A 24851-nucleotide genomic window follows, 5' to 3' on the forward strand; every position below is an offset into this window, starting at 1 on the left:
TTTGCATCTTGAGTCGTCTGTAAAAGCTGAACTCATGGCGGCATTGTAAAGCTCAATTAATCGTCTCGGTTGATGCAAATTGTCTACTCTAACCCAGTGTGGTCTGACGCCTCTGAGTAGCCTTCTGCTGTCGCACTGGCAATGCAGCCTCTTCGGGCTGACCAAAGACAAGCTCTGGGTTGTAGGTCTTTTCGATGATGCTCGCTCCGTCAATGAGCCTGTTCTTCTCGATCCGCTCCTGGTCAATCTGGAGTCTCTCCTGCCACTTCGCGTCCAGGTTCTTTCGGCGGTCCGCCGTCATGGTCCACTCTTCTGGGAATTGGTGCCATGGCTTGGGCTTGTGGTGCCGGAAATCAAACGGAACGTCGGCGAATGTGTCCTTGGGGTTTCTGGATTCGTCGAGGAGGTTCTTGATGAGTTGACCGAGGTATCGCTTGTTTTGGGCCTGCGTCTGAAAGTTTTCGGCACTCATCTTCACGGCGCCGGTCTCGGGGTTGTAGCGTGGTCCGGAAAGCTTGATCAGCTTGTCCTTTTGCACCTGGGTCAGGTTGGGCAGGTCATGGACGCTGAACTGAACCGTGACCTTGTTCTGGGCCGGGTGCGATTCACCCATGTATGTCGTGTAGCGGAATCGCAACGGAGTCTGCTCGTTGGGAGGCTGGAACGGCTTTGCGTACTCTACAATCATTCATCAGCTTGTGATATCAATTGCAGCGCCGAGACGCTTACTTGCGAGCAGAGGCATCTCCCACGCTGCTTTGCGCATGTAGTCGCGGATTTCCCTCTGCTGGTCCAGCTCTGCGTGACCGAAGGTCGGAATGTCGTCGCCCTCCCACTTGTCATCCTCGCCAGCTGAAGCTTCACCCTCATTCCAGAAGCCCTTTTGCTGCCTCCTCTTCCTGTTTGCCAACGACTCTGGAAGACGCACGCCCTTCAAAGTCTCCTGGGACATTGTACGCCTGGACGGCAGCTCGCCGAACATCTGCTTGAACTCTTCATACTGTGCCTCCTCGAGGTCTCTGGCCGGATCGGTGCGCTTGACGGGCTTGGCCTTCTCTTTTGCTGATCGCGACGGCGTTGACGAGAAGCATCTCTGCAGCTGCGGCCGAGGCGGAGCGACAGAATCGCGGGTGCATTGGGCCAGGGCGCGAGAGGGATTGGTGCCCACCCAGGAGCGAGCATAGAAGCTCACATTCTTCGAAGCAGTGGCCATTGTTGGGGGTGGCAGCAAAGCGGGCGGTGAAGTGGTTGTCGACACAGTCTCTCCACAGAACTTTACTCGATTTCTTGGCGGCCGTCGCGGGGCGCAAATCACCCGCGCCCGCCGACATGTCTTCCCCACAAGACACGGATCCCAACGACTACATCTTCTATCTCTGGTCTCACGCTCCCAGAATGGCACATACCGGAGCTCGCCCAAAGAAGTACTGCTTCGTAACCATCGGCGCCACCGCAGCCTTTGATATCTTGATCAAAGCGTGCCTCGAACCCGACTTTCTCGCCGCCCTTTCCGCCGCGGGCTATACAAACTTGCTCCTGCAGTACGGCAAACATGGCAAGCCCTTGTTCAACGAGCTGGTTGCAAATAAAGAAAAGCTCGGGAGTCCTGGGATCGAGATTGAAGGCTTCGGATTCTCTCAATATGGCTTGATAGAGCACATGAAGCTCGCAAAAGGCGGCCCTCTCGATGGAAGCAATGAGGGCCTGGTGATTAGCCATGCCGGTACGCATCATCAGCTGGGTATCTTCTCAGTGTCCAATAACAGCTTTCTTACACCGTCTCCTAGGTTCTGGCTCGATCCTCGATGCTTTGCGGCTGAACGTCCCTCTTATTGTGGTGCCAAACCCGACCTTACTGGATAATCATCAACTGGAACTGGCTGAGATACTCGAGCAGCAGGGCTACGTCATCCACGGAAAGCTAGAGTGAGCATTCTATGGACAAGGAAACATCGTAGTTTTGAGGCTGACGTCCCGTTGCAGCAACCTTGTTTCGGCCATTCAGGAGGCAGAAGATCTTCGAGAGAGACAAAGATCGTGGCCTCCTATTAATAGTGGACAACACCGAGCCGCTCAGGGGCTTCAGGGTGTGATGGACGAGGAAATGGGCTTCCTTGACTAGTCCCATGATTGGTGCGCAACAGCCGCCTTGCCAAGTTTCCTCTCAACATCGCCTCAGGAGCTGGCGAATACGATTTGGCGCAGCCACAGGACCGCAAAATCGCCATTCACGACGCATTACGATTGGATATTTCAAAAGACGCGCCACGGAAAACGCCTCGGTGCTGAACAGCTCTCCTCCCGCATCAACCTCTGTTGACAATTCGCGCAACAATACTGGCCAATGCAGCTGCAGCATCCGATACTGCAGCATCAAGGCAGTGCTCGTTGCCTAGACGGGGCACAAGTCGCCCCAGGCACCGAGCTGAAGAGGACGGTTCGCGTTATGGACAGTTTCTGAAAACATGGTTTCGCGATTGGTCAGCTCTCCGAGGCATTGGAAATCGCTGATTTGGCTTGGGCGAGAACCCAGGCTTTGGACTTGATTGGTAGCGCGACTGACGACAGTCGGACTCACGGCGCGGGACAAGCGGCAATGATGACAGGCCGTCGTCGGGTTGCTTGTGGCTTCGGCTGAGCGCTTGCATTGGCGAACTGATATGGAGCGATCGAGACGGCGACATGGTTTTGGAGCACGCTGAGTAAAGCCATGCAGTGCCATCACCAATTCTGCGCCCTACATCGCCGACTAACGCCCAATGGTAAAGTGAGAACAGCCCAAGCTTTCTCAAGCTTTTGCCAAGTGAGCATCCCCGTCCGGCTCCTCGACTTCGGTAAAGTGTGCCGTGCTGAGGGTATGACGGCGTCCATCCCCGCCACCCCGCTATCCAGCATCTCACTGTGGGTCAAGGCGCAGACAGGGCCTCCACTGCTTGCATCAACACCGCGCCATCGAGCTATCACCTTCCGTCGCTGGCGTTTGCTATATTCTGGGCTAATTGGATTTGCGAGATTGAAAATTTTGGACCATATTCCAATCATTTTTGCCCAAGCACTTCTCACGGCCCAACATGTTTGGTTTCTCGCCGAGACTTGATTTCCCAGCTTTTGAATAATTATTACTCCCTAGCACCGGGCACTAACACTGGACCATGTCAGGCCGCTGTAAGCCCGGCAAGCCCGGCAGCGGTATGCATGCTATCTATTCTCCATGACTTTCCCTGGTGAGGTACCATCTATGGTTTGGCACCTAGATGTGACCGCAGCACAAGTGTCGGTCATGCGTGCGTCATCTTTCATAGGTCTGCAATGCGACCTCAGCGACTGGTCTGCCTTCTCTGTCTTTATATATATACTCGCTTTCTTACCGGCCCGTTAAGCTCGCTGCGTTTTGTTCTCCCTCCATTTGTTCACATCTTTTTGTCCAATTTTCAAAAGCCAAGATGAAGTATCCGAGTAGCCTTCTCAGCTCGCTTTCTGTTGCTCTGCTGCTGGGAGAGACAACTGCTCTGCCTGCCCCACAAAATCAGAACAACGCAGCAGGAAACGAGGGACTCGTCGCTGGACCCCCTGGTGCATCTGGAGAGCTCCGAGGACCAGCTTCACTCCGAGGCTACAATCCTTCGAATCCATTGACACAGGAGACGACCGTGATTCCAACCTCGGACTTTGAGCTCGCCCCTGGACAGTCTGAGGATGCAGACGTTGGACTGTACCTCGACCTGTCTTCGGTCAGAAACCCTCAGCCGATCCGTGGGAGCACGGATGCTCCTACTGACCCTGGTCCGCGTAAGTATTATTTCTCCTGACCACGAGGAACGTAAATGAGATTGGTAACAAAAGCTGGAAAGCACTGAAATGCAGCCTTCAAGAAGCCTTCTCAGTTCAGTTTCGAAATCGTCTGCAAGTTTCTTGACTGACATATAACTAGGCACCGAGGCTTACGACAGGCTGAACAGTGACTTGTTCGCCCCTCCAGGCACTGACAAGGGCGATGTCCCCAATGCCAAGTGGCCCATGGGAATATCTCACAACCGTCAAGGGCTTCGTAGCGCAGGCTGGGCTCGCCAACAAAACGTCAATGAGCTGCCCGTCGCGACTGCCATGGCGGGCGTAGACATGCGTCTCGAACCCAACGCCTACCGCGAACTGCACTGGCACAAGCAGAACGAGTGGGCGCTCATGCTAAACGGGAGCGTCCGGATAGCTTCCATGGACGAAGACGGCCAGTCCTTCGTCGACGACCTGCAAGCCGGCGACGTGTGGTTCTTCCCGGCCGGCAAACCGCACTCGATCCAAGCTTTCGAGAACGGCTGCGAATTCCTGCTCGTCTTTGATGATGGCAAGTTCAGCGAGGACGGCACGTTCCTCGTCTCGGAGCTCTTTGCGCGCAACCCGCGCTCTGTTCTCGCAAAAAACTTCCGGACGGACCTGCAGGCACTGGAAAAGATCCCCGACGAGCAGCTGTACATTTTCCCGGGCACACCCGCGCCGCAAAACATCTCAGAGCAGAATGTGACGGGCCCCGCGGGCTCGATTCCCGTCGTGGACAGCTACAGCTACCACCTGAGCGCCCAGGAGCCGTACCGCGTGCCCGGCGGGACGGTCAAAATCATCGACCCTAAATCATTCCCGATCGCATCCAACTTTGCGGCCGCACTCTTTGAGATTGAGCCCGGCGCCATGCGCGAGCTGCACTGGCACACGACGAGCGACGAGTGGTCGTTCTTCATCAGCGGCCAGGGCCGCGTCACCGTCTTCGACGCGCCTGAGAGCTCGCGCACGTTCGACTTCAGCGCCGGCGACGTCGGATACGTGCCCGTGCCCGACTCGCACTACATCGAGAACACGGGCAACGAGACACTCGTCTATCTCGAGGTGCTGTTGGCGCCCGTGTACAACGATATCAGCGTCGCCCAGTGGTTGGGTCTGACGCCGAGCCAGATTGTCAAGGACCACTTGAACGTTGATGATGCGTTTATTGATAAGCTGCCCCGGACGAAGCAGTTTATCTTGCCCGGGGACAAGAATTTGCTGCAGACTGATTTCAACGATGAGCCGTTGTAGCGTTTTGCGAGGCATGGGGTTGTAAGTTGTTGGTAATGTCATGGGGGTGCATTGGACGACTTTCTGTCCATACGATCGTTATGACCGACACTGCTGCGATCTGTCCGTTCGCCGGCCTGTCTCTATTTCTTGTTGAATCTTGTAACCTTCCCTGTCCTTATACCATTCTGTCCATTTATTGTCAACTCTTCCGTTTTCATGTCTCGATGCTGTCTGTGTACATGCACGCATTCTTACTCAGCGCTCCCTCGCAGTCCCACACCAAGTTCACAATTACGCCTATTTAGAACCATCGATTTGTGCAATCGAATATTCAAACAAGACAGTCAGACATCTCATCCACGATCTTTCCTCAGGTGCTCGTCCAGCGGATGGTTAGACATCTGATCCCTGTCACCCTCTTAGCCAGCGAATGCCTGTCCAATCCTGCCTCGTCCATCCAAGCAATCGTTGCTTCCCAGCCACAGCAAAATCAACCTGGAGTGGACGAGACCGCGCCCATTGGGTGTGCAGACAGATGAATGGGTTCGGTACACGCATGGCCGGCTCGGTCTTCGGAGGGGATACACAGGTAAGGCGACAACAGCGACGAGGCGGTGCCGTGGCTTGCTGTTGGTAACAAACGGATGGTAGGCATTGGTGCCAGCCACACACATTACTACCTGTCTTACTCTGCACGCAAGATGGGATTCAGGCCGCCCTCTTCTTGCGCCTCGTCCTCGCGTCTGTCCCAGGGAGCGAGCGTACTGGCTGGCTAGAGCAGATCAGCTCCAGGCAGCAGCAGCAGCGGCAACGGCTCATTAGCAGCAGACCCTCATGTTCTTGCGGCCGCCGCGCGTGCCGACGCCCTGCCAGACGACTGAAATAGGTCTGCTGTGGAAAGAACAGGAAAGGGCAAACAGGCAGAGGCAGATGGTCTAGACTTGCTGCGTGCGCAGACGGATTTGCGAGTGCGCTTCGAGCACATTGTAGCCACCGAAGCGTCGCTTGTGAAACAGGCGGGAGGGCGCCGGCAGCACCTGTTCAAGCGAAATATGGTGACTTGCATCTTCAGTTGCGCGGTGAAGTTTGCTGTCCATGTAGTCCCAAGCTATGTTAAGGGTCGCGAACGCTATACTGGGAGATGGAGCAAGAGGTGGCGCTGTCGGATAGGGAGGTGACGAGGCTTCGAGAGCTGGCAGAAGAGCAAATGCGTAAATAGTCGCCAGAAAAACCGACGCCGTATACGTGGATCGAAACAGTGCCAATCACGGCGAAAGCGTGACCGAGCAAATGAGTGAGCAAAGTACGGAGATTCTATCCATTTACTGTCCCCGCGTTAACTGAACCACTGCCAGGCAAACGAGCTGTTCATCCGATTGGGTGGTGCGTCATGTGTCAAGAAGCAGTATTGTGGCCGTTGTTGGAGCCGTACGAGCGATGATTGAAAATTGATGAGGCTTCGGTACTCGTGCGGACAACTCGGACTCGGATGTTTCGTCGCGCGAAGGTGGCATTTTGGGCTGTTGTCTTTGCCAAGCTCGTTGTTGCTCGTTGGGCGCTGGACGGAGGGCGGATAGGTACCCAGCGAGGAGCTGCTTGGCAGCCGCGGACTTGGCCTAGATGTTGGGTGCAAACAACACTCTAGAAGGACAGGGGGCAGATGACTTGAAGAGAAAAAGTGGTGGTAGGAGAATTGCAGACATGAAGAGGTTGGATTGATCCTGACTCTACTTGCCCGGCTTGTCATCCCTCTCGACTCGAAAGTTCCTCATGGCCGTGTCGAGTTGCGACATGGCTCTAGCTGCCCGCTGCACCGCCGCAGGCAATACGTTCATCCAATCCATGAAGCACGCATACAAGGGGAAGCTCAGCTCGCCTCCTTCTCCCGCATCCACCATCTTCATAATCGCGTTGGCCACCTCGACGGGCTCCACGACGGGCCCGACAAAGTTGGACGGGGAGGCCATTGTCCCAAATAGGGGCGTAGCAAGCTGTCCCGGGGTGACGAGGATGGTGCGAATGTTTTTGGCGCCGGGGTTAGGCGAATGTCTGAGCTCGCCTATGAGGGACGTGTGCATGGCGATGAGGCCGGCTTTGGCGGCTGCATAGTCGGAAAGCTGGGCGGCACCGATTTTCCCAAGAACGCTGGAGACGGTCACGATGGTTCCACCGGTGGAAGAAGACATCATCCCGGAGAGAAATTGGCGGATGATGTAAAAGTGGGAGAGAAGGTTGACGCGAAAGTTGCGCTCGACGTCAGCGGGAGAGAGGTCCAATAGAGTTTTACCATTGACGACACCAGCATTGTTGATGATGATGGTGGGTGTGCCCAGCTGGAGATTCTGGTCAGCATTGAGTTGCTTGGAAGAAACACGTCAAGACTTACGTCTCGCTTTATTTGGTCGGCGGCCTTTTCTACTTGAGCAGCATCTCCAACGTCGCAGTGGTAATAGTTGATGCCGCGAGCTTCGGCTTCTTTGATTGCAGCTACATCGAGAACAGCGACACTGGCACCTCGCAAGCCGTAAACTTCGGCAATCAACAGCCCGAGGCCGCCGGCGCCTCCGGTGATAACAATTACCTCGTCATTCAAATTGACTGGACGGGGTGGGCCATAGGCAAGACGTTTGTTGACGAGACTGAGAAGGTGGAAGACGGTGACCAAAGAAGCATACGCGACAGAGACGATGAAGGAAGTGAAATGGTAGGGGGTCCCCTGGGCTCGCAATGACAGTGGAACCACCCAAGCTACAAACGGGTGGAAGATGGTGTAGCTGGCTACGTATGCAAGAAGATCAATTGTGAGGTGAGCGTGCCATGGTTTGGATGCCGGGGGCGATGGAGGAGCCATGAAGGCCGAGATAGAAGCGGTAGCCCTGGTCGAGTCAAGTGGTGGACGGCATTCCGTGGAGTGGTCTTCTCTCCGGTTGGATGAAGTGCCGTGGTGTTTGGTCGGCGGGAGCATCGGAGGAGCCGCAAAGGGAAGCAGCGGAAAAACACGCGGCCCGGGTCCGTTCTCCGGCGCGTGGTCGGGCGGTCGGTCGGGTGGGTGGTGACGGGAGCTGCGGTGGTGCATGGGCCGGCCGTCCGGGTTGCCATTCACGGATCATGCTCGCTCACTGCCTCTGCTCTGCCCGTCAACCAAGTCTTCTAACCACCACATTTCCCTCTTCTTCCTCCAAACTCCGCCCCGCGATCCTCACCACCTGCCCAGCGTCCTCCTTCAGTCTCCCAGTCGCTGCGACCTCTTTGTGACCTCACCATGGCCCGGGCCCGCAGCATCTCTCCGTCCGGCGATATACCCTTTGGCCATTCTGCTACCTCTCCTCCACCCTTGCCGCTTTCCAAGCGGGACAAGCGACGCAACATGCTTGCCGAAAAGCTGGCTGAAATGGCCGCTGGCTTTTCTGAAAATCGCGACCAGCACTACCGCGCCCAAATCCAAGCCGTCCAGACCGACATGGCTCTCATCATGCGCGCCGATCCGTACTTGAACAAGCCCTTGGACGATAACGGGGAAGAGGTTGCCGAAGCCATCGCTGGTACCACTGGCGGACAAGCCGCCCAGTCGGGCTCAGCAACTGGCGACTACGTCGCTCAGGTTGGCAGGTTTTACTCCCAGTTCGTCAATGAAGTAAATGACGCTTTGGAGGCGCGCGATGTCTCCCTCACCATGCTTTCTGTACGTTGAAGCAAGCATTCGTTTGCGATTCCAAAGCTTAACCTGCTGTCCCAGAACAAGTTTCACTCGAGTATGCGCGAGCTCGAGCACTCCCACCAATACAAAGTCAAACTGGCACAAGAAGAGCACCGCCATTTGTCAAACACACTCCGCGAGCGATTGGTTGCAAGCATCAAACAACGGCAGGGCCGCTTGATGAAGGAAAAGGAACAGCTGGACATTGCCGACAGCAATGCTCTACTACTCCACCCAAATCAGTTCTGCATCCAGAACCCTGCCTCTCCTGGAGGCCCGACAATCAACCGCAAAACCAGACACACACGTCATAGAGTTGGAGACCAGGAGGACATGGTCGGATCTGCCATGGCCAACGAAAAGTCGCGCAAGCGTAAAGCGGCATTCGACGATGGTGACAACGGCTCGCCTGGTCCCTCTGGCCGTGGTGCCGATCTGGGATTTGCCTCTCCTTTCCGCGATGCGAGAGCAAAGACGATGCATACCCAGTTTGAAGCGCCTGCATACTCGATCGAACGTCTATTTACCGACAAGGAGTTGGCAATGAACATGAACACGGCCGCCATCGCGACGACCCACTTCTTCAACAAGCTCAGGGTGCAAGAGCAAAATGGCAACGGATCCACAAACGCGGCGAATGGGAACCATCATGGCTTGGATGGCACTGATGAGTCTGGCACAGCAACAGCCAATGAGGGAGAGAATGAGGCCGAGGACGACAATGCGACCCCAGCAGCACCGGAAATGGAGCGGACGCAGTCCTACCATGCAACTCGTGGGTCTACGCGCAACAATCCACTCGCAGACTTGGCCTTTGCGGCAGAAAGCAGAAGCGCTCTGGGTTTTGCCCAGCCAATCATACTTCCTGCGAGCGTAGGCACCAAAGCCAACGCATCCGCTCCCACTCCTCCCGGCCTGGCCAATGAAGAGGTCAACGCCGACTTTGCCATCATGGCCCGCCGCACAGACGGTCAAGACGAGCTGAACGACAAACTCCTTCAGACTGCGTGCGGGCCTTTACAGGCCAGAGAGTACGAGTACCAGCCGAGCAATCTCAGAGCCGATCCCAGTAACGGGCTCCACCTCGCCGCTCTGGCGCCTCACCTGGATCTCGGAAGCGTCTCCATGAGCGCTGCCAACAGCGTTGGAGGCCACAGCGATGCCGGCATGGGCGGTGTTCCGATGAGCCGGCATGGAAACGGCAGTTCCATAGGCGCTGTTGGTATGAGACGGACAGGGAGCGGCATGGGCCGGGGCAGAGGCCGGGGAGCATAAAACTGACGAGGATCTTTTCTGGTACCTTGTCTGTTCGGCGTTTGCACCTCGAGAGGCTCTCTTCATGATACCCAGCCGGTGGTTTCCTTGTGTGATTCGTTAGGAGTAAATAATTAGGCGCGGCACTGTAGCCATGTGGGTGGGTTGGGATGCATCGCATTGATCTTTTTTCCTTTTTTCCTAAGCTTCCCAATCCATGGGTCGTGCATACTGTTCCTCTGTTCTTATAATTTCAGTGGTACATTCAAAAGAGGGCACAGCTGTCGAGAAGTGGGCGCCCTTCCCTTACTCTGAGGTGTTCTGAGGTATCGATCTGGAGGCCGGCTTGGATAGTTCCGAGGCCAGGCAGGAGCATTTCTGGCTACAACCGTCTGCGTTCGGGTCTGCTTAAACAGCCACGATTCCTAATTTACTTCCTACTTTGACATCCCAATCGACCCCCACCCATCTTCTTACTCACTGAAGTCCACTGGCCCAGGCCGACTCTTCCATTCATCAACCTCAACCTCAACCTCGACCTGACGGGCTAACCCGTCTCACCGACATTTTCTCCATTCTTTTCTCACTCTTACCACCGCGAACCCAACCACGCATACACACGAGGGAGCCAGCAAGGGATCGTAGCACAACAGAGGCATACTGTCTACGCAAAGGAGCTCAGACGCCACATGATCTGACTGAGATCAAGTTATCTCGCCGCTCGATTGCAGCTCGCTCGCTGCATCTCTCTATTTTGCTTTTCCTTCAGGACTGCACTCGAATCCCCGGTCTATCTTTCACTTCTTCCTTCACGACCTCAGCTTTGCGCTTCGCGGGCCAGACATTCACGCCAAAGAGTACGTTGAATGCCGTCGTTGAATGCCGTATACGTCATTCCATACATCAACTCTTCCCCTCACGCTACTCTCTCCATCTTCCTCGCCTCCAATATTAGTTCTCCCGATCCCGTACTCACTGACACACGCCAACAGTGCATCCACCGCCGCCGCCGCTCCCCCGCCAACCACCTCCCCCACCAGCCGCAACAACCATCTACACCAACTGCAGCATTGGCCGCGTCGAGAACCACAACCATCACTACGAATATCAGGACAACTACAGTCACCAATATAATTACATTTACAATTACCGAACCTTTTTGCCTCCGGCGCCTGAGCCTCTGGGCGGGTGGTATGGCGGCGCGTATGGTCCAGGAGAAGGTTACGGCGGAGAGCAAGGCGGCTACGGCCGTGACGAGGGATACGCGGATGAGCAGGAGTTACGGCGTCGTGGTGGCGGGTATGTGTACGGTCAGGACTTTGATGACCCATGGGGTCCTGATGAAGATGAGCATGAGTATGAGGGTCCGGGCCGTGATGAGGAAGAGGAAGAGGCGGAGGGAGACTCTGATGCCGATGACTTCGACGAGGAGGCAGAGGCTGTGAGTGCGGGAAAGCAGCAACAGCAGAAAGAGCCGGGATATGCACAGCAGCCGCCCCCTGGTCTTTATGCGCACGCTTATGCCGATGCTGATCGGGCGCGGGAGCAGTGGCGGAAGCTTCCACAGACGCAGGAGACGCAGCAGACGCAGCAGACGCAGCAGACGCAGCCTGAAAATGCTCGGCAGGAGCAGACTCAACAGGAGCAGACTCAACAGGAGCAGACTCAGCATGAAGAGACACAGCATGAGCAGACGCAGCCGAAACAACAGGACTCCATTCCACGCGCGGAGATCCAGCATCCACCCACCGGTGTCACTTCTGGCGATCGTGTCGACAGACAGGCACAGCAGAATGGCAAGGAGGGAGGGAAGAAGAACAATGTCATCAAGGTGAAGATGGAGCCGATTGACGATGACGACAACAAGAAGGAGGACGCGACAGTGAAGCAGGTGGAGGAGGAGAAGAAGAAGAAGAATAAGGAAATCACGAAGAAGAGGAAGAGGTCCGAGAAAGACCTCACGACAGAAGCCACAACGGAAAACGACCATACGAAGAAAGACCAAGAGACGACGACGCAGACAGGCGCAGGCCCCGTGGACGAAACTGACTGGCTCAAGCCCAAGCGATTCATGAAGGAGAAGATGGACAAGAGGGCCAGGGAGCTGCAAGAGCTGATCAAGGCGGACGAGGCCAGTAAGTCAAGTCCCAAGTTTTCTAAAAAGCACGTTTGCGGTGGCTGGACACTTTTGCTGATACGGGTATACAGAGGCGCCGGAGAAGAGGGCGTGTACCGCAGATCAGAGGGATTGTCTCAAGTCTTACATGGATGGGCTGCGCCAAACGGTAATGGATACACTGGAGCCGAGGCGTGAGGCGTGAAGCGTGATCACACCTATCATTAATCAAGCGCGAGGGTCTGACGGGGGAACAGGATAGGCGAAAGGAAAGTAAGGGAAAGCAGAACAGAGGGTGGGGTGAGAAAAGACAGAGGTGACAGACGACTGAAAGACGAATAGAGAAAAATTCACAGGGCGAAGGACGGAGATATAGGCAACAGGGGTAGGGCCAAGATAACTTACGAGCCCATCTACCACCAACATCACTGCCTCCAAATCTGACTCCGCCACGCCAAAAACCTCTGACGCCTCACTGAACGGCATCGTGCCACTTCGCGTCGGTGTGGTGAAGAACAACCGAAATTCAATTGTTGAATGCCTCATGCATTCGTCTATGGATTCCCATCCATCCCAGCCCGCTCTTTGCCTCTCCTTTTGTCTTTCTTGAAATGTAAATGTAGTCGAAAACAATGACAGCGCGCCTGGCTTGGACTGTTCATTGCCTGATGCTGGAAGAATGGACCAGCAAGCACCTGAGAGGCAAATCTGCCAGAAGTGATACACCGAACGCCGTCCATGTGCCGTCTCTTTTTCTCCTGAAACTAACAAGAAGAGCCTCATACCACTCTCTGATGCCCGTCTCTACCCGCTCCTGATAGCCTCCACACATTCTTGCGGTCACCCACCCCACGACGGCTCCTTGTCGACGCTCTTCCAAAACAGCCTGCGCTCCTCAAACAGCTGCTCGGCCCACTCATTGATCTCGGGGAGGGTAATCTTGGTCGCAACCCACGTAAACTCGCCAACGTCGAGAGCGCCATTCTGGCTCTTCTCGTACTCCATCATCTGCAGCAGCAGCTCCATCTTGTCGATGTCATGGACAAACTGCGCCTCGGGCGTCACATTGTCTTCGTATTCCTGCCAGACGGCGCGGATGTCAGCGACGGCGGAGGCCGGGGTGGAGGCAACGCTGCCCAGCAGGCGCGTGCACAGGTAGTCCATGGTGGCGGTCTCGCGGCGGCTCTTTTCCTCCTTGGAGATGGGGTCGACGGGCGTGATGTCGCCGACGAGGGCCTCGGCCATGTCGTGCACGAGCGCCATCTTGGTGCAGCGTGGGATGTCGAGGCGCGCCGACAGCGTCGCTGGCGCCAGCATCGTCAGGATCGACATGCGGTACATGTGGTCCGAGATTGATTCGCCGTGGTTGATGCCGAAGCGCCGCCATCCTTCGCGCTTGGTTGTCTTGAGCCGCTCGAGGACGTGCATGAAGGGCAGCGGGGACGCGCTGTCGGCCGCGGGCCGCGAGGGGAGTTGCGATAGCACTGCGGCGTGTCAGTGGGCGTTGGCTGTGGTGGGCGGGAATGTGGTGGGGTTGTGGTGTTGGGCAAGCAGAGGGAGGTCTGCCTACACGCCGTCGTCCGTTACCGCTGTCCAAACGTACCGGTTTCTGGAGACCAGGTTCCTTCTACATCTTGCTGCGACACGAGGCCGGAATCGGGCTCTAGGAAATGTGAGCGGCGCATGCTTCCTGCGCAAAGTGTGCAAACTCACTCGGCGAATTGTTGGTTTGGGGAGCATCGGGAGGGGCCATGGCGGGCGATTGGCAGGGGAAAAAGAGGAATAGATTGAAAGCTGGCGGCGCGAAGCTCTCGCCTGGTGGAGGGTTGTGTAGTGGTTTGGTGAAAGAACGGCGACGCGTAGAGTCAGTCAGTCAGCCGCAAACAAGTGGTCGTGAGTGGCCCAGGGACCGCTTGCAGGGATACGCCTGGTCGGCATCGTCATGCCGCAGCTACCCACAGACCCAGACAAGCTGTTGTGCCTGGTTCAGTTGCTCTTCGACACCTCACCTCACAATCCAACCACCGACGTCGCCTTGTGCATCCTGCGCGTCACTCAAGCTTGACATCTTTCTAGACATGGCGCCAGGCCTCGCGCCCGCCGCTGTGCGCCCTTCATCGCGTTCCGCCGCCAATCCCACCAGCTCTAGAGCTCAAGCGACCTCGAAACAGCCCTGCACCGTATGCCTGCGCCCGCTGTCCAGTCCCGAGCTGCTCGTCACCAACTTGCGCCTGCTGGACCTCGATCTCCTGGACGATTGGCCGCAAATCACCGTGCAGAACTTTACCACCAAGGACGCGGCACAGAATCAGAGCAAGCGCATCAATTGCGTTGAGTGGGCGCTCTACCGCCTCTTTGAGATTTGGGATCGCCGATTGACCACCGAGGTATTTTTTGAGCAGATCTCGTCATTCTTGTATGTGTATGCTGAGAGAAGTACAGAAGCTGTCTCCATTCTTCCCGCCGCTCGAGCCGCTCCAGTCGCTCAACTTGCGCGCTGCCCTGTACCGCTGCCTCAACGAGCTCAAGAAAGATGGGGTGCTCGGAAAGGAGACCGTGCTTCGCAAGACCATGCTGGACGAGTGCAAGGGAGAAAAGTTCATGGAGATTCTCGTCGCCTTCTCCACGGCGGCTTTGCGAAAAGAGCTGTCGCGCACAGGTCCGCCAAACAAAGCTTCGTGGGCTTACCAGTACGCCACGGCATCACGGCTGCCCGCCGACTCCCAAATCTCGCTATTGCCATTGGCCATTGCGCATAAACAGGAGCTCATGAGGATACTCAAGGCAAAGGAGGATCACCAGAGAAGGTGCAAGGAATTCGGCAACTTGCTCCAGGCCAAAGCATACGAGACCCTCGACCGCAACCAGCAATGCGGCGAGACGCTCGAATCGCTCGAGAACGCGGGGAAAGAGTTTGCTGCTCCCGAGACTAAGAAAATCTTACAGGAAAACTGGTTGGGAAATCCAGAGTGGCTGGATATCATGGTGCATGGAGACCAACTCGAGGCCGACGACCCCCTCTTCCAAGCTCCGTTTGAAGAAATTTGGGTCAAGGTGCAGCAGGGCGGAGAAATCGACGAGCCTACAGCGAGGCAGAAGAATCTTTTGCAAGATCTCGAAAGCAGGGTGAATGCGCAAGAGGAGCGTTTGTTGCGGTGGAAGTCTCTTCATGCAAAGGTGCTTAGCACAAGAGGAAAGGAGCCTTCGACGACCCCGAAGAAGAGTCAGTCCAAGGATCATGCGCCCATGTTTGCATTCGACGCCCACCAAGGACTCCAAATTGGCCAGCCTGTGCCCGAGCCGAGCGACGAAGACGATGCGTTTTCCCCGCCTCCCTCTGAAGTATCCGGGGCGTATGGCTCTATTCTGGGAGACCTGCGGGATCGGCTCGCTCAGGTATCCAAACCCAAGCCCGTCCGGCGGGCGCCTCCGCGGTTGCCAGTGAATGCCAGACAGCAGTCAAACGTCCCCACCAAAGCGGCGTTGCAAAGCAGGTCGAGGAACCAACAACAGCCGAAGCTCCCAGAATCGGACGAAGATCCTAGTCCTTCAAGGTTCGAGAGAGCTGAGTCGCCAGACTGGGCTGCGCCGCTTGTAAAACCTAGATCGCAGTCGCGTTCAGAGGAGTCGAAGACTGTGAATGGTCCCAGTCGGCAGCTCTCATCTGGAGATGATGATTTCTACAAGCCATATATACGACAACAAGACTCACCTTCGCCGTCCGCTTCTCCTTCACGCGCCTTCCAACCGTCAACATCTCCTCCCTCGTTGTCTCCCATTGATCCCCATGACGCGCAGGTCGAGCAAATTCTCGGCCAAATGGCCAACGCCTCCCCCTCGCCCCTCAAAAATTATCCCCAGCAGTTTGATGCCCAACCGTCTCTTTCCGAGCGCACTCGCCTCACTATGGAATCCTACAGCCCTTCACCCGCTAAACGCAAACTCTCTTCAAGGACAAAGCCATCAAAGTCCAACACGGTTCCAACTGAAGAAGGGGAGGAAGATCCCCTCATCCTACGAACCCGACAAACCATGCTAGCCTTGGAAGCCAGCTTCCCCCAGGCGTCGCCTTCGCCTCCCACCTCCCGCAAGAACAGCGCCGTAAACGGCCACCGCAAGAGCATTTCGGTTGAAGCAAACACGTCGCGCCGCAAGTCGCGCTCGCGCGCAGGCTCCTTACTCCCCGTCAATCCGTGGGAAGACGAGCAGGAATCTCGCCGCAGAGTGTCGCCAATGTTCCAGGAATGGGCTGCGGCGAGCGAGCAAACGACGCCTGGCGAAGAGCTTTTCAAAGATGGCATCGATGAGACGAGCGTCTTCAAAAGTCGCCCTAAGATTAAGGCGAGTCCGCTTATGGCGCCTGTGGGGGACGAGGGAGAAGACGTGGATGGTTTAGATGATGTTGAGGATGAAAATGGGCTGGAGAGCTCGCCTTCGGCGGGGAGGGGTAGATGAAGCTGGGAAATTCCAGTCTCGCAGCAGGTAAGGCAGCGTTGAAAGTTTCTTTGAAGTCAACTTAATTCTTGACGGCAACACCTTCATCTTTTCCACTGCATTGATTGTCTCGTTCCCAGCACAGGTTTACGAGCGCTAGCTACGCATTTCCAAGTGTCGTGCAAAGCAAGTCAAGCTCGCTTGGTCGATTCGATTCGGCAAAGCTCGCCGCCTGGGCGCGAGCTTGTCCTCAGTCCGCAACTAATCCAGTACTGCGGTCACTCCATTGTCAACTTTTTGTACTCTTGCTTCGTTACAATTGAATGCTTTGGTTATTCATTATCTCGCAATGAGAGCCAAGACATTTTCAGGTGTGTGGTTTCAGAGGCCGTCGCTCATGCCACATAGCCGGTGAAGGGCAGACGGCGGGAATGGAAACAGTTGGCCATTCGGGACGCAGTCCACCAAGCCAACAAACACAGCTGAGCCTCCTAGAATTTGGAATCGCGGGGAGCAGCCCGTCGCTGGTCTACTGACGGGGTCCACTTACCTGGACACAACCCAACTATGTCGGAAAGTGCGTCCAAGTGGTCTCTTCTTCGATCACTTCTCTCAGTCTCAAGAGCAAGGGCTATTATGGCATTCGGGGTCTATTATTCTCTTCATCCAGCCAGTCACGGAGGAAAGCCTTACTTTGGAATCAGTTGGCGGGGAAGACGCTCGACATTCTTTGGGGAAATCTGGCTCTGACTTTTGGAATGGATGCCCCCCTCTCAAAGTGTCGGGAGGGATTCCAGCGTCTGTGCTTCTTCTCGCCGCCCGCTCAAAGACTATATAGAACATGTCGAACCCTGCGCGCACCCTCGACATATGCACGGATGCCAGTGTGACCATTCTTCCTGACCCTTTGCAGCATAGTCAGTCACGAGCTGTGGTTGAGCGGCCCAAGCTCGCTCCGACATACTACGACCACTCTAACCCACCTCACTCCAAGCATTACAACTATCTACACACAGCAAACATGCGGCATTCTTCCTGGCGCTCAGTAAGCGTCCTGCTCACACCAGGGGTCCCAACAAGATCCAACTCCAAATCGACCGTCAACACCTCTGACGAACCGACACCGCGGATCGAGGTGACAATACCCACACCTCAGCTCGACATTCCCCTCCCAAAGAGACAGTACGAAGACACTTACGGCGACGACCATACCGGACCCATCAAGCCAAACCGAACATACCGCATCCACGACATTGAAAAGACGAGTAGCGAGACCGGCCTCTTCCCCGCCTCATCTTCCGTCTACTCATCCGCAGGCAGCTACTCGCCGCCCATCAGCGCCCTCGCCGTACGGGCACCCGACGGTGGCGGCGTCGCCTGGGCCACGGCGCTTGCGGGGTTCCTCGTCGCCTTCAACTGCTGGGGGCTCAACTTTGCGTTTGGAGTGCTGGAGCCATGGTACCGGTCGTCGCTGCTGGCCGAGCACGCGGCGTCGCGGATTGCGTGGATCGGCTCGACGCAGATGGCGCTGCTGTTCCTCGTCGCGCCGCTGGCCTCGCTGCTCTACGACTACGGCTACTTCCGCTTCCTGTTCAACGGCGGCACCATCCTGCTGCTCGGCGCTTGTCTGGCGACCAGCTGGTGCCGCACGTGGGTCACCTTGTTCGTCGCCCAGGGCCTTGTCACTGGCATTGCGAATGGCATGGTGTTTTGCTCTGGCGTCCGCGTGCTCATGGGCCTGTTTGACAAGAGGGTCGGTCTGGCGTTTGGCATTGGCGCCATGGGCGCGAGCGTCGGCGGCATCGTCTTCACGCTGGCGGTCCAATACATGCTCCCGGAAACTGGCTTCGGCTCCACCTACCGCGTCCTCACGCTCATTGTGCTCGTCACGATGCTGTTTCCGACGCTGGTCGTCAAGCCATGGGCAGGCGAGTGCAGAACGGCAAAGGAGAAGGTCCGGCTCGGTATTGTGTTCCTCGACGGCGCGTTCTGGGTCATGATTTTGGGCATGTTCTTTGCCTTTTGGGGACTCTACTTTGGATACTACTACGTCAGTCTCTTACCCACACCACACACTGTCTTCTTGAAGCCCAACTGACTTCTTTACAGGTGACTTCCTATGCGGCCGCATCTCTCAGGACTTCCGCTTCCGCCTCCTCACACACAACGACAGTGACCACGTACCTGCTTACCATGCTCGCCGCGAACCTCCCGGGTCGTCTCCTCCCAGCCCTGCTCTCCGACACGCTCAGCGGGCCCCTTAACGCGCTATTCCCGTGCGCACTTTCCAGCGCCGCGCTGCTCTACAGCTACATCCCCGCGCGCTCGTCCTCGGCCGCGCTGTACACCGTGTCAGCGCTCTACGGCTTCGCCAGCGGAGGCATCATGAGCCTCTACGCCGCCGTCGGCCGGCAATGGGACGCCATCCCCACCACGAGCCCTACTCCCCCGCCAACGGCATCCACAACCGCCGCCGCCAACTCGTCGTCGACTAGCATGCCCAGCTGCAACCCGGATAGCTACATCGACTTCGGCGCCGGCAATATCGCGCCGCTGCCTCCCCTCCCTGCCCCTCTTTCGCCCGCTTCTCGCGACGCGGCTGCCCCCCTGCGTACGGCTATCGTGCTCGTCGCCGCTGGCTGCGCTGCCCTGACCGGTCCGCCGCTCGGCGGCCACTTGCTGGACGTGGGACAAGAGCGCGAGGGCGCGGGGCCGGAAGGCTTCGTCATCGCGTTGGCATGGGCGGGCGGCAGCATGGCGGCGGCGGCGCTGTGCTTCGCTGTGGCGCGGGTCATGAGGGTGGGATTCAGGTGGGCGAGGGCTTGAGTGGGATGGTTGGGGCATTTTCGACAAGGCTTTATGTTGTATGGCTTGGGTTCTTGCTTTGATGATTTTGGTTATTGTCGTTGCTGTGCTTTGATGCGGGTTTGAAGTGTGGCGGCGGTGGAAGCCGGAGATGCGAGGGGTCGAGGCGAGGCGACTTGTTGGATGCTGTTTCTTTGGTGCTTATATACCCGGTGTTCATGTGCTCCGGAGGTGTTGTTCGTTCACCCCTGCCTCCCCCTTTTCTCTACTTGGACTGCTAGATTGAGCCGATGGGGAAATGTCCTCTGCGAAATGGAAATATTGACAAATATCGACACTGAATTCTCCTACAAGACACTCAAGTCCTGCAGAATTTCGGCGCCCTTGGCTAATGTTACAACTCTATGATCCGGTTGTGAGATGAGATGCCAGCCTCAAAAACTCCGATGATCTGGCCAAAGAATGGGCCTGAGCCATGATTCCTCTAAACGCCGCAAGACAATGATTGACCAAAGCTGTTCCTCCTACACCTTCTCCGTTAACCAGATTGCTGCCCTGCAGCCTCCTCTAATGACGTTGGTAAGGAGCTCGTAGGGGCGGGCTTCCTTTGCGTCGTTCTCCACTGCGTGGTCCAAATGCTCGAGCTCCTCGTCTCTTATGCGCCGCAGATTTGTGAGAAGCTCTTTAAGTTCGGGGCCCAATTTTTCTCCCTTGGCCTGCAGTTGCTTCTCCCATTCGAGGAGCTCGGCCACTTGCTCGTTGTAGTGCTGGCCGATCTCCGTCTCGACTGCTTCCGTGCACGCCATGGCAGCCTCGCGCCCCATGACGCCGGTTCCCCAGCCCAAGACCGTCGACGCGGCTGTCCATAGGGGGTACATGACGGTAGGGCGGATGCGATGCTTGGCGAGTAGGTGGTTGAAAGTGTCAAAGTGCCCTCGCTCCTGGTCCAGCATGTGCTTCATGAGCGGTCGGAGGTGGGGATGCGAGCGGACGATGGGCGGCGTCTGAGAGAGGTAGATGAGGACGGCGGCTAGCTCTCCTGCTTGATTGACTCGAAGCTCAAAGGACGTTAGCATTGGCAGTGGGTGATGCAGGGATGATTCTGGCAGACTCACGGCGCCATCCAGAAATTCTTTTTGCTCACTGCTGAGCGGTGTTCTGAACGTCTCGTGCCCTTGGAAGTCGTGGCTCGAGACTTGGTCCACTTGCGGCGCGGCAGCTGTCGAGGCATAGCGCTTTGTTCTTGCGCATCGTGCGAGTGCTCCTGGCGCGGCGAATTCTGATGCGACTGGGAAATGCGGACGTAGAGCGCGAGCAGCTGCAGCTGATTTGCAGGAGAACGAAAACATGTTGAAGAAGCTATCCAAGAAAAAAAGCCGAGGGGAAAATTTGGTCGAGTAGAAATGGAGGTTGCGGCGAACCGGTGGTGGTGAGGTCAGAGACATCATGGTAGACTTTGGCTTGGCCTGAAATCGCCGGGGATCGGCAGCGCGTTTCGACGCACGGACCCGTTCCAGATTGCGTCACACGTGATCCGAGCCCTGCCCTGGCAGACATCCTTGCACGGCTCCCTCTTCCGGAGTTTTTCCACGTCGCATAGCCAAAGCGCAGTGAAATGCCCGTCTCCGCGACTTGCTGGCTACAACCTGACCCTCGACTTCGCCCTCCAGTACCACCGCCACCATCCGCATAGCCTCCGCCTCTCTACAATCCATTCAGGTCTCCACAACTGTTGGGATCTCCTGTCCTCCATCCGTCCCTCACGAACCTGTACGCGTGGGCTATCAGCTACCGACGCGCCGCCACCAGCCCCCAGCTTCAGTTCTCCTGAACCGCAAGGCCACGCTCAGGATAGCTGCTGCTACATCTTGAGAACTACCACGCGAACAGTCTCCTCGCTTCTACACATCCTCTTTTCTGGATTCGTCGCTCCTCGACAGCCACCATGTCTGACGACGGTCTCGACCTTGACGCCGAGCTCCTTGCTCTAGCTGGCGATGCCGCAGGCGATGATGAGCAGGACGATGGCCTTCAGTCCCGCCAGAGCCGCTCTCCATCTCCACGTTCCTCACCACAGCCATCCGGACGACACAGCTCGCCAGAACAGTCTCCTCCGCGTCGAAAGACGAAATCTCGCAAGACTGGGGGCCGCCGTAGGAAGGATGACAGCGAAGAAGAGGGCGAAGCGTGAGTATCTGTCAAAGGACTCTTTCAACGCCATGGCTGACGTTGTCCAGCTCTGATGGAGCCTCTTCGCAAGACTCTCTTGGTTCCGGCGCGATGGACGAGTCTGATTCTGATGCTGGTGCCGATTCTGGGCCAGATGACAGCAATCCTTACCCCATCGAAGGAAAATTCACATCGTACGAGGACAAGGCGCGAATCATGGGTTTGCCCGAGCTCGAGAGAGAATCCATCCTGGCCGAGCGGTCGGCGGAGATGGAACGTCGTACCCAAGACCTCAACATGATGCGTCTCATGGCCGGTCGGCAAGCAAAAGAGGACAAGAAACGAAAGGCGGGAACAATGGACCTGGATGAGGACCAGCGCAAGAGCAGCAGGCAGAGAATCCGGGGCGTCGGCGATGAAAAGCTGGCAGCCTACAAAAAGCAGAGGGAACAGACGTTCGAGCAAAGAAATCGCCGCAACCGCACACGTCGGTCTCCTTCTGTTGCGAGCGAGCGCCACCAGTCCGACCTCGATGCCGAGGGCGACAGTGACGTCGAGTGGGACGAGCGTCGCAAGTCTCCCGCTCGCGATGAGCCTCCTGCCGAGCTGAGAGACTTTGAACGCGTTCGCGTGGGACGGTCCAACTTTTCAAAAGTCTGCTTCTACCCGGGCTTTGGCGAACACCTCATCGGTTGCTATTGCCGCGTTTCCATTGGGCAGGACAAGTCGACAGGGCAAGGCATCTACCGGATGTGCCAGATCAAGGACTTCACAGAGGGCAATCCTTACACTATGCAAGGATCGACTGGCAAACCTGTCAAGACTGATCAGTACGTCTTGGTCACCTTTGGCAAGGCCGAGAAGGAATGGCCCTTTATCATGTGCTCGGACTCGAGATTTACGGAGGTAAACTTACTCGCGAATTCGTTTGGAGCCTGTGCTGACGTTCCAAGGCCGAATTCGAGAAATACAAGCGTACTTGCGAGACCGACGACGTTAAGATCCCGACGAGGTCGAAGCTGAACAAATATCTCAACGGCATCCACAGCTTGCTCGAACGCCGTTGGACCGACGAGGAGATTGCCGAGAAGCTCAGAAGGCAAAACAAGTACGCGTACGAGATGGCCGCCGTGACGCGCAACACGCCCGTCATCCCCACTCGCGAGCTCAAGCTGCAGGCACTCAACAAGAGCATCCGCAAGGCCAACCGGGAAGAAGTGCGCAACGCGCTGACAGCCAAGGCGGTCGAAAAGGCAGCCGCGTCCGAAAAGGCACGCTTGGCCAAGCTGGAAGAAGAGCAGGCCAGGAAAGTCACGGGCGATCCGCTCTTTGACGGCAGTGACATCAGCAGGACTGGTACGCCGTCGCAGCCCAAGAAGGAGAAGAAGGAGCGCAAGGGCATTCCGACGTTCACGAAGAAGACAATGGATGACGAGATGATTGGCTCCATGGATCTGGGCATTGATGTTGAGATTTGAGAGGGACCTTCTCTTTCATGGGGCTGGACGGAAATTGACTTGCCTGGGAGTTGGCGTGTAACTGATCCAGAGGATAAGTAGAGGTTCACGGCTACCAAGGGCAGATTCGAAGTCTCAACCGTTCGCTGAAGTGTCGCGCGAAATGGCTCTCTTTCCCGCTCTGCCACTGCTCGAGTCAAGCGCTGTTGTGGGAAGAATGGCAGCTCTCGATTCATTGATCTCATCGATAGACTGAAGCCCCCAAGGGGTGGAGCTTTTCCCAACCGAAGAAGCAAGCGGTATAGAACAGCGAACTAGTGCGACATCACACCATGTGCTGCATCTTGGGAAGCAATGAAAGCTGGTCGTCACTTTTGGATCAGCGGGCGAATTCTCCTAGTCGACAGTGATGCTCTTCTCCCCCCTCTGCTTCGACTGCAAGACAAATGCTGCTCCGCCAGCTCGCCAGCCAGCCACTTGGGTGCACATGGCCACTATCCTTCCTCGACGAGGAAAAGAAACTCATGACGCCAAACGACCCATAGCCCCCTTCTATGCCTTGCCACACCCTACCCACTCCGTCGCCTCCCCGGAACAAGAAACAGAATTGGAAGAACAGGGAAATGATTATTGTGGAAAGAAACAAGCACATCTTCTCATCTCAAAACGCCGTACGCCAATCCAGTCCGTCCATCCGTCCGTCCGTCCGTTTTGCCTCAACCGCTTCCAGCGTAGATGCGTCGACTGCTTCCTCCGTCAGGTCTGCGGACGAAGAGGTTCATATGAGAAAGGGTGGAAGTCACCTCGTGCGTTGGCTGCTCTGCTCGACTCGACTCGACTCAATTCAGCTCGAATCCGCGTCTTCCCCCTCTTAATCCATTCGTGCATGCTGCATCCGCTTCTCGCCCCCTTGGGCCTCCTTCTCAACGACGCGCAACTAACACCACGCACACCCGCCACACCGCACGTGGCCGCAGCGGCGGGCATCGCAGCCGGGGGCGCGCGCCGGGTGGTATGCGGCGCAGCGGCAGCATTGCCACGTTTGCTGCATTTGCTGCGGCACGGGGGAGGTTGTGTGGGAGGAGTGAGAGCAGGAGTGAGAGTAGGGGGAGGTGTGGATGTGTGTGCGGGGGAGGATGGGTAGTGGGAGAGGGAGAGGGTGGAGAGAGAGTTGGAGATGGGTATGGGGAGTCGTTGGTCGTTGTTGTTGCATGGTGGATGATGCTGTTGTTGATTGGTGGTAGTGGATTTTGAAGAGACGACGCAATGGACGAAGATGTGAGAGGTTGTCGGCAAGAGGGGTTCGTTCTGTCGTCTTGTCGTTTGTGGTGCTGAACTGGAGGTCGTCGTCTGTTGTCGTCGTCTTCCAAGTCCTGCTCCTTCTGCTCTTCTCTTCCCTTCACTTCTCTTCTTCTCCGTCTCTTCTCTTCTCTTCCCTTGCTCTTTTCTTCTCCTCTCTCCTTCTCTCTTCTCCCACGCAGTTGACGTGGCTGTGATGTTGTTGGTAGCAGCAGAAGCGAGCCTTGACTTGCTCAGCCAACAGCCGTCGTCACGAAAAAGAGAAAATCGCCCGTCAGCCTCAGTGCTGCGTGGTGGTGGCGGCGCGCCTGAGGGGAGCCCTGATGTCGATCAGGGACAAGCAACGAATAACGGGGCGTTTGGCCGGCCGTTCGTGACGGGCGTGGCTGCTTTGACTTTTTCCCGTCGAGGGCCGATAGGGAAAAGTTAAGCCAAATTATGGAAGGTGTGAAGACGTTTGTGATTGCCGTTTTTGTTGGTGTGTTTGTGGGTGATGGGTATGGAGGTTTGTGGTAGGGATATATGACCACGGAGGCTGAAGGGAAGAAGACAATGGTGTAGTGGTCGATCG

The 24851-nt window shown here is 56.5% G+C and overlaps 12 protein-coding genes across 12 annotated transcripts; 8 read left to right on the forward strand and 4 right to left on the reverse strand.

The window, feature by feature from the left end:
• Positions 1 to 35: 35 nt before the first annotated feature.
• J3D65DRAFT_612548 (mitochondrial 37S ribosomal protein mS35) lies at positions 36 to 1445 on the reverse strand. Its single transcript, XM_066799026.1, has 2 exons — positions 730 to 1445; positions 36 to 678 (listed from the first exon to the last, which is right to left on the reverse strand). The coding sequence occupies exons 1-2, from the start codon at positions 1211 to 1213 to the stop codon at positions 89 to 91; spliced, it is 1074 nt and encodes a 357-aa protein (XP_066658372.1). The 5' UTR covers positions 1214 to 1445; the 3' UTR covers positions 36 to 88.
• Positions 1323 to 1999, forward strand: J3D65DRAFT_612549 (uncharacterized protein). Its single transcript, XM_066799027.1, has 2 exons — positions 1323 to 1723; positions 1788 to 1999. The coding sequence occupies exons 1-2, from the start codon at positions 1330 to 1332 to the stop codon at positions 1928 to 1930; spliced, it is 537 nt and encodes a 178-aa protein (XP_066658373.1). The 5' UTR covers positions 1323 to 1329; the 3' UTR covers positions 1931 to 1999.
• A 1271-nt stretch (positions 2000 to 3270) lies between these two features.
• On the forward strand, positions 3271 to 5273 carry J3D65DRAFT_200139 (RmlC-like cupin domain-containing protein). The gene is made up of 2 exons (XM_066794406.1): positions 3271 to 3789; positions 3932 to 5273. The coding sequence occupies exons 1-2, from the start codon at positions 3444 to 3446 to the stop codon at positions 5065 to 5067; spliced, it is 1482 nt and encodes a 493-aa protein (XP_066658374.1). The 5' UTR covers positions 3271 to 3443; the 3' UTR covers positions 5068 to 5273.
• A 1071-nt stretch (positions 5274 to 6344) lies between these two features.
• On the reverse strand, positions 6345 to 7986 carry J3D65DRAFT_583277 (uncharacterized protein). Its single transcript, XM_066797727.1, has 2 exons — positions 7436 to 7986; positions 6345 to 7382 (listed from the first exon to the last, which is right to left on the reverse strand). The coding sequence occupies exons 1-2, from the start codon at positions 7898 to 7900 to the stop codon at positions 6777 to 6779; spliced, it is 1071 nt and encodes a 356-aa protein (XP_066658375.1). The 5' UTR covers positions 7901 to 7986; the 3' UTR covers positions 6345 to 6776.
• Positions 7987 to 8152: 166 nt separating this feature from the next.
• On the forward strand, positions 8153 to 10448 carry J3D65DRAFT_612561 (Sds3-like-domain-containing protein). The gene is made up of 2 exons (XM_066799028.1): positions 8153 to 8731; positions 8786 to 10448. Exons 1-2 carry the CDS (start codon positions 8312 to 8314, stop codon positions 10019 to 10021), a joined length of 1656 nt encoding a protein of 551 aa, XP_066658376.1. The 5' UTR covers positions 8153 to 8311; the 3' UTR covers positions 10022 to 10448.
• A 3-nt stretch (positions 10449 to 10451) lies between these two features.
• Positions 10452 to 12493, forward strand: J3D65DRAFT_612562 (uncharacterized protein). Its single transcript, XM_066799029.1, has 3 exons — positions 10452 to 10857; positions 10993 to 12135; positions 12209 to 12493. Coding segments are annotated over exons 1-3 (1257 nt in total). The 5' UTR covers positions 10452 to 10856; the 3' UTR covers positions 12322 to 12493.
• Positions 12494 to 12542: 49 nt separating this feature from the next.
• On the reverse strand, positions 12543 to 13969 carry J3D65DRAFT_612563 (HD domain-containing protein). Its single transcript, XM_066799030.1, has 3 exons — positions 13830 to 13969; positions 13720 to 13779; positions 12543 to 13600 (listed from the first exon to the last, which is right to left on the reverse strand). Exons 1-3 carry the CDS (start codon positions 13867 to 13869, stop codon positions 12957 to 12959), a joined length of 744 nt encoding a protein of 247 aa, XP_066658378.1. The 5' UTR covers positions 13870 to 13969; the 3' UTR covers positions 12543 to 12956.
• Positions 13970 to 14086: 117 nt separating this feature from the next.
• J3D65DRAFT_200232 (HAUS augmin-like complex subunit 6 N-terminus-domain-containing protein) lies at positions 14087 to 17027 on the forward strand. The gene is made up of 3 exons (XM_066794407.1): positions 14087 to 14503; positions 14559 to 16598; positions 16691 to 17027. Exons 1-2 carry the CDS (start codon positions 14195 to 14197, stop codon positions 16569 to 16571), a joined length of 2322 nt encoding a protein of 773 aa, XP_066658379.1. The 5' UTR covers positions 14087 to 14194; the 3' UTR covers positions 16572 to 16598; positions 16691 to 17027.
• Positions 17028 to 17417: 390 nt separating this feature from the next.
• On the forward strand, positions 17418 to 19681 carry J3D65DRAFT_612570 (major facilitator superfamily domain-containing protein). Its single transcript, XM_066799031.1, has 2 exons — positions 17418 to 18600; positions 18660 to 19681. Exons 1-2 carry the CDS (start codon positions 17572 to 17574, stop codon positions 19374 to 19376), a joined length of 1746 nt encoding a protein of 581 aa, XP_066658380.1. The 5' UTR covers positions 17418 to 17571; the 3' UTR covers positions 19377 to 19681.
• On the reverse strand, positions 19541 to 20784 carry J3D65DRAFT_612572 (putative ubiquinone biosynthesis protein Coq7). Its single transcript, XM_066799032.1, has 2 exons — positions 20471 to 20784; positions 19541 to 20413 (listed from the first exon to the last, which is right to left on the reverse strand). Exons 1-2 carry the CDS (start codon positions 20702 to 20704, stop codon positions 19880 to 19882), a joined length of 768 nt encoding a protein of 255 aa, XP_066658381.1. The 5' UTR covers positions 20705 to 20784; the 3' UTR covers positions 19541 to 19879.
• A 516-nt stretch (positions 20785 to 21300) lies between these two features.
• J3D65DRAFT_644051 (RNA polymerase II transcription elongation factor Rtf1p) lies at positions 21301 to 23002 on the forward strand (the record flags this gene model as incomplete). Its single annotated transcript, XM_066802129.1, has 4 exons — positions 21301 to 21389; positions 21513 to 21542; positions 21593 to 22430; positions 22478 to 23002. The coding sequence occupies 4 exons, from the start codon at positions 21301 to 21303 to the stop codon at positions 23000 to 23002; spliced, it is 1482 nt and encodes a 493-aa protein (XP_066658382.1).
• On the forward strand, positions 22970 to 24421 carry J3D65DRAFT_200238 (uncharacterized protein). Its single transcript, XM_066794408.1, has one exon. It carries the CDS (start codon positions 23391 to 23393, stop codon positions 24123 to 24125), a length of 735 nt encoding a protein of 244 aa, XP_066658383.1. The 5' UTR covers positions 22970 to 23390; the 3' UTR covers positions 24126 to 24421.
• Positions 24422 to 24851: the final 430 nt, after the last annotated feature.

Source organism: Phyllosticta citribraziliensis (assembly GCF_038025025.1).
Source record: "Phyllosticta citribraziliensis strain CPC 17464 chromosome Unknown J3D65scaffold_2, whole genome shotgun sequence".
Classification (NCBI taxonomy): domain Eukaryota; kingdom Fungi; phylum Ascomycota; class Dothideomycetes; order Botryosphaeriales; family Phyllostictaceae; genus Phyllosticta; species Phyllosticta citribraziliensis.

Bases quoted from the DNA above. Each gene is read 5' to 3' on its own strand.
- J3D65DRAFT_612548 (XM_066799026.1), bottom strand. From the start codon at position 1,213: ATGGCCACTGCTTCGAAGAATGTGAGCTTCTATGCTCGCTCCTGGGTG. The intron at 679-729 runs GTAAGCGTCTCG...GAATGATTGTAG, and splicing joins GGAGATGCCTCTGCTCGCAA to AGTACGCAAAGCCGTTCCAG.
- J3D65DRAFT_612549 (XM_066799027.1), top strand. From the start codon at position 1,330: ATGTCTTCCCCACAAGACACGGATCCCAACGACTACATCTTCTATCTC. The intron at 1,724-1,787 runs GTACGCATCATC...ACCGTCTCCTAG, and splicing joins CCTGGTGATTAGCCATGCCG to GTTCTGGCTCGATCCTCGAT.
- J3D65DRAFT_200139 (XM_066794406.1), top strand. From the start codon at position 3,444: ATGAAGTATCCGAGTAGCCTTCTCAGCTCGCTTTCTGTTGCTCTGCTG. The intron at 3,790-3,931 runs GTAAGTATTATT...ACATATAACTAG, and splicing joins TCCTACTGACCCTGGTCCGC to GCACCGAGGCTTACGACAGG.
- J3D65DRAFT_583277 (XM_066797727.1), bottom strand. From the start codon at position 7,900: ATGGCTCCTCCATCGCCCCCGGCATCCAAACCATGGCACGCTCACCTC. The intron at 7,383-7,435 runs GTAAGTCTTGAC...CAGAATCTCCAG, and splicing joins CCGACCAAATAAAGCGAGAC to CTGGGCACACCCACCATCAT.
- J3D65DRAFT_612561 (XM_066799028.1), top strand. From the start codon at position 8,312: ATGGCCCGGGCCCGCAGCATCTCTCCGTCCGGCGATATACCCTTTGGC. The intron at 8,732-8,785 runs GTACGTTGAAGC...CTGCTGTCCCAG, and splicing joins TCTCCCTCACCATGCTTTCT to AACAAGTTTCACTCGAGTAT.
- J3D65DRAFT_612562 (XM_066799029.1), top strand. The intron at 12,136-12,208 runs GTAAGTCAAGTC...ACGGGTATACAG, and splicing joins GATCAAGGCGGACGAGGCCA to AGGCGCCGGAGAAGAGGGCG.
- J3D65DRAFT_612563 (XM_066799030.1), bottom strand. From the start codon at position 13,869: ATGGCCCCTCCCGATGCTCCCCAAACCAACAATTCGCCGA. The intron at 13,780-13,829 runs GTGAGTTTGCAC...CACATTTCCTAG, and splicing joins CCAAACCAACAATTCGCCGA to AGCCCGATTCCGGCCTCGTG. The intron at 13,601-13,719 runs GTACGTTTGGAC...GACACGCCGCAG, and splicing joins AACCTGGTCTCCAGAAACCG to TGCTATCGCAACTCCCCTCG.
- J3D65DRAFT_200232 (XM_066794407.1), top strand. From the start codon at position 14,195: ATGGCGCCAGGCCTCGCGCCCGCCGCTGTGCGCCCTTCATCGCGTTCC. The intron at 14,504-14,558 runs GTATTTTTTGAG...AGAGAAGTACAG, and splicing joins ATCGCCGATTGACCACCGAG to AAGCTGTCTCCATTCTTCCC.
- J3D65DRAFT_612570 (XM_066799031.1), top strand. From the start codon at position 17,572: ATGCGGCATTCTTCCTGGCGCTCAGTAAGCGTCCTGCTCACACCAGGG. The intron at 18,601-18,659 runs GTCAGTCTCTTA...ACTTCTTTACAG, and splicing joins TCTACTTTGGATACTACTAC to GTGACTTCCTATGCGGCCGC.
- J3D65DRAFT_612572 (XM_066799032.1), bottom strand. From the start codon at position 20,704: ATGTTTTCGTTCTCCTGCAAATCAGCTGCAGCTGCTCGCGCTCTACGT. The intron at 20,414-20,470 runs GTGAGTCTGCCA...ACGTCCTTTGAG, and splicing joins AAGAATTTCTGGATGGCGCC to CTTCGAGTCAATCAAGCAGG.
- J3D65DRAFT_200238 (XM_066794408.1), top strand. From the start codon at position 23,391: ATGCTCTTCTCCCCCCTCTGCTTCGACTGCAAGACAAATGCTGCTCCG.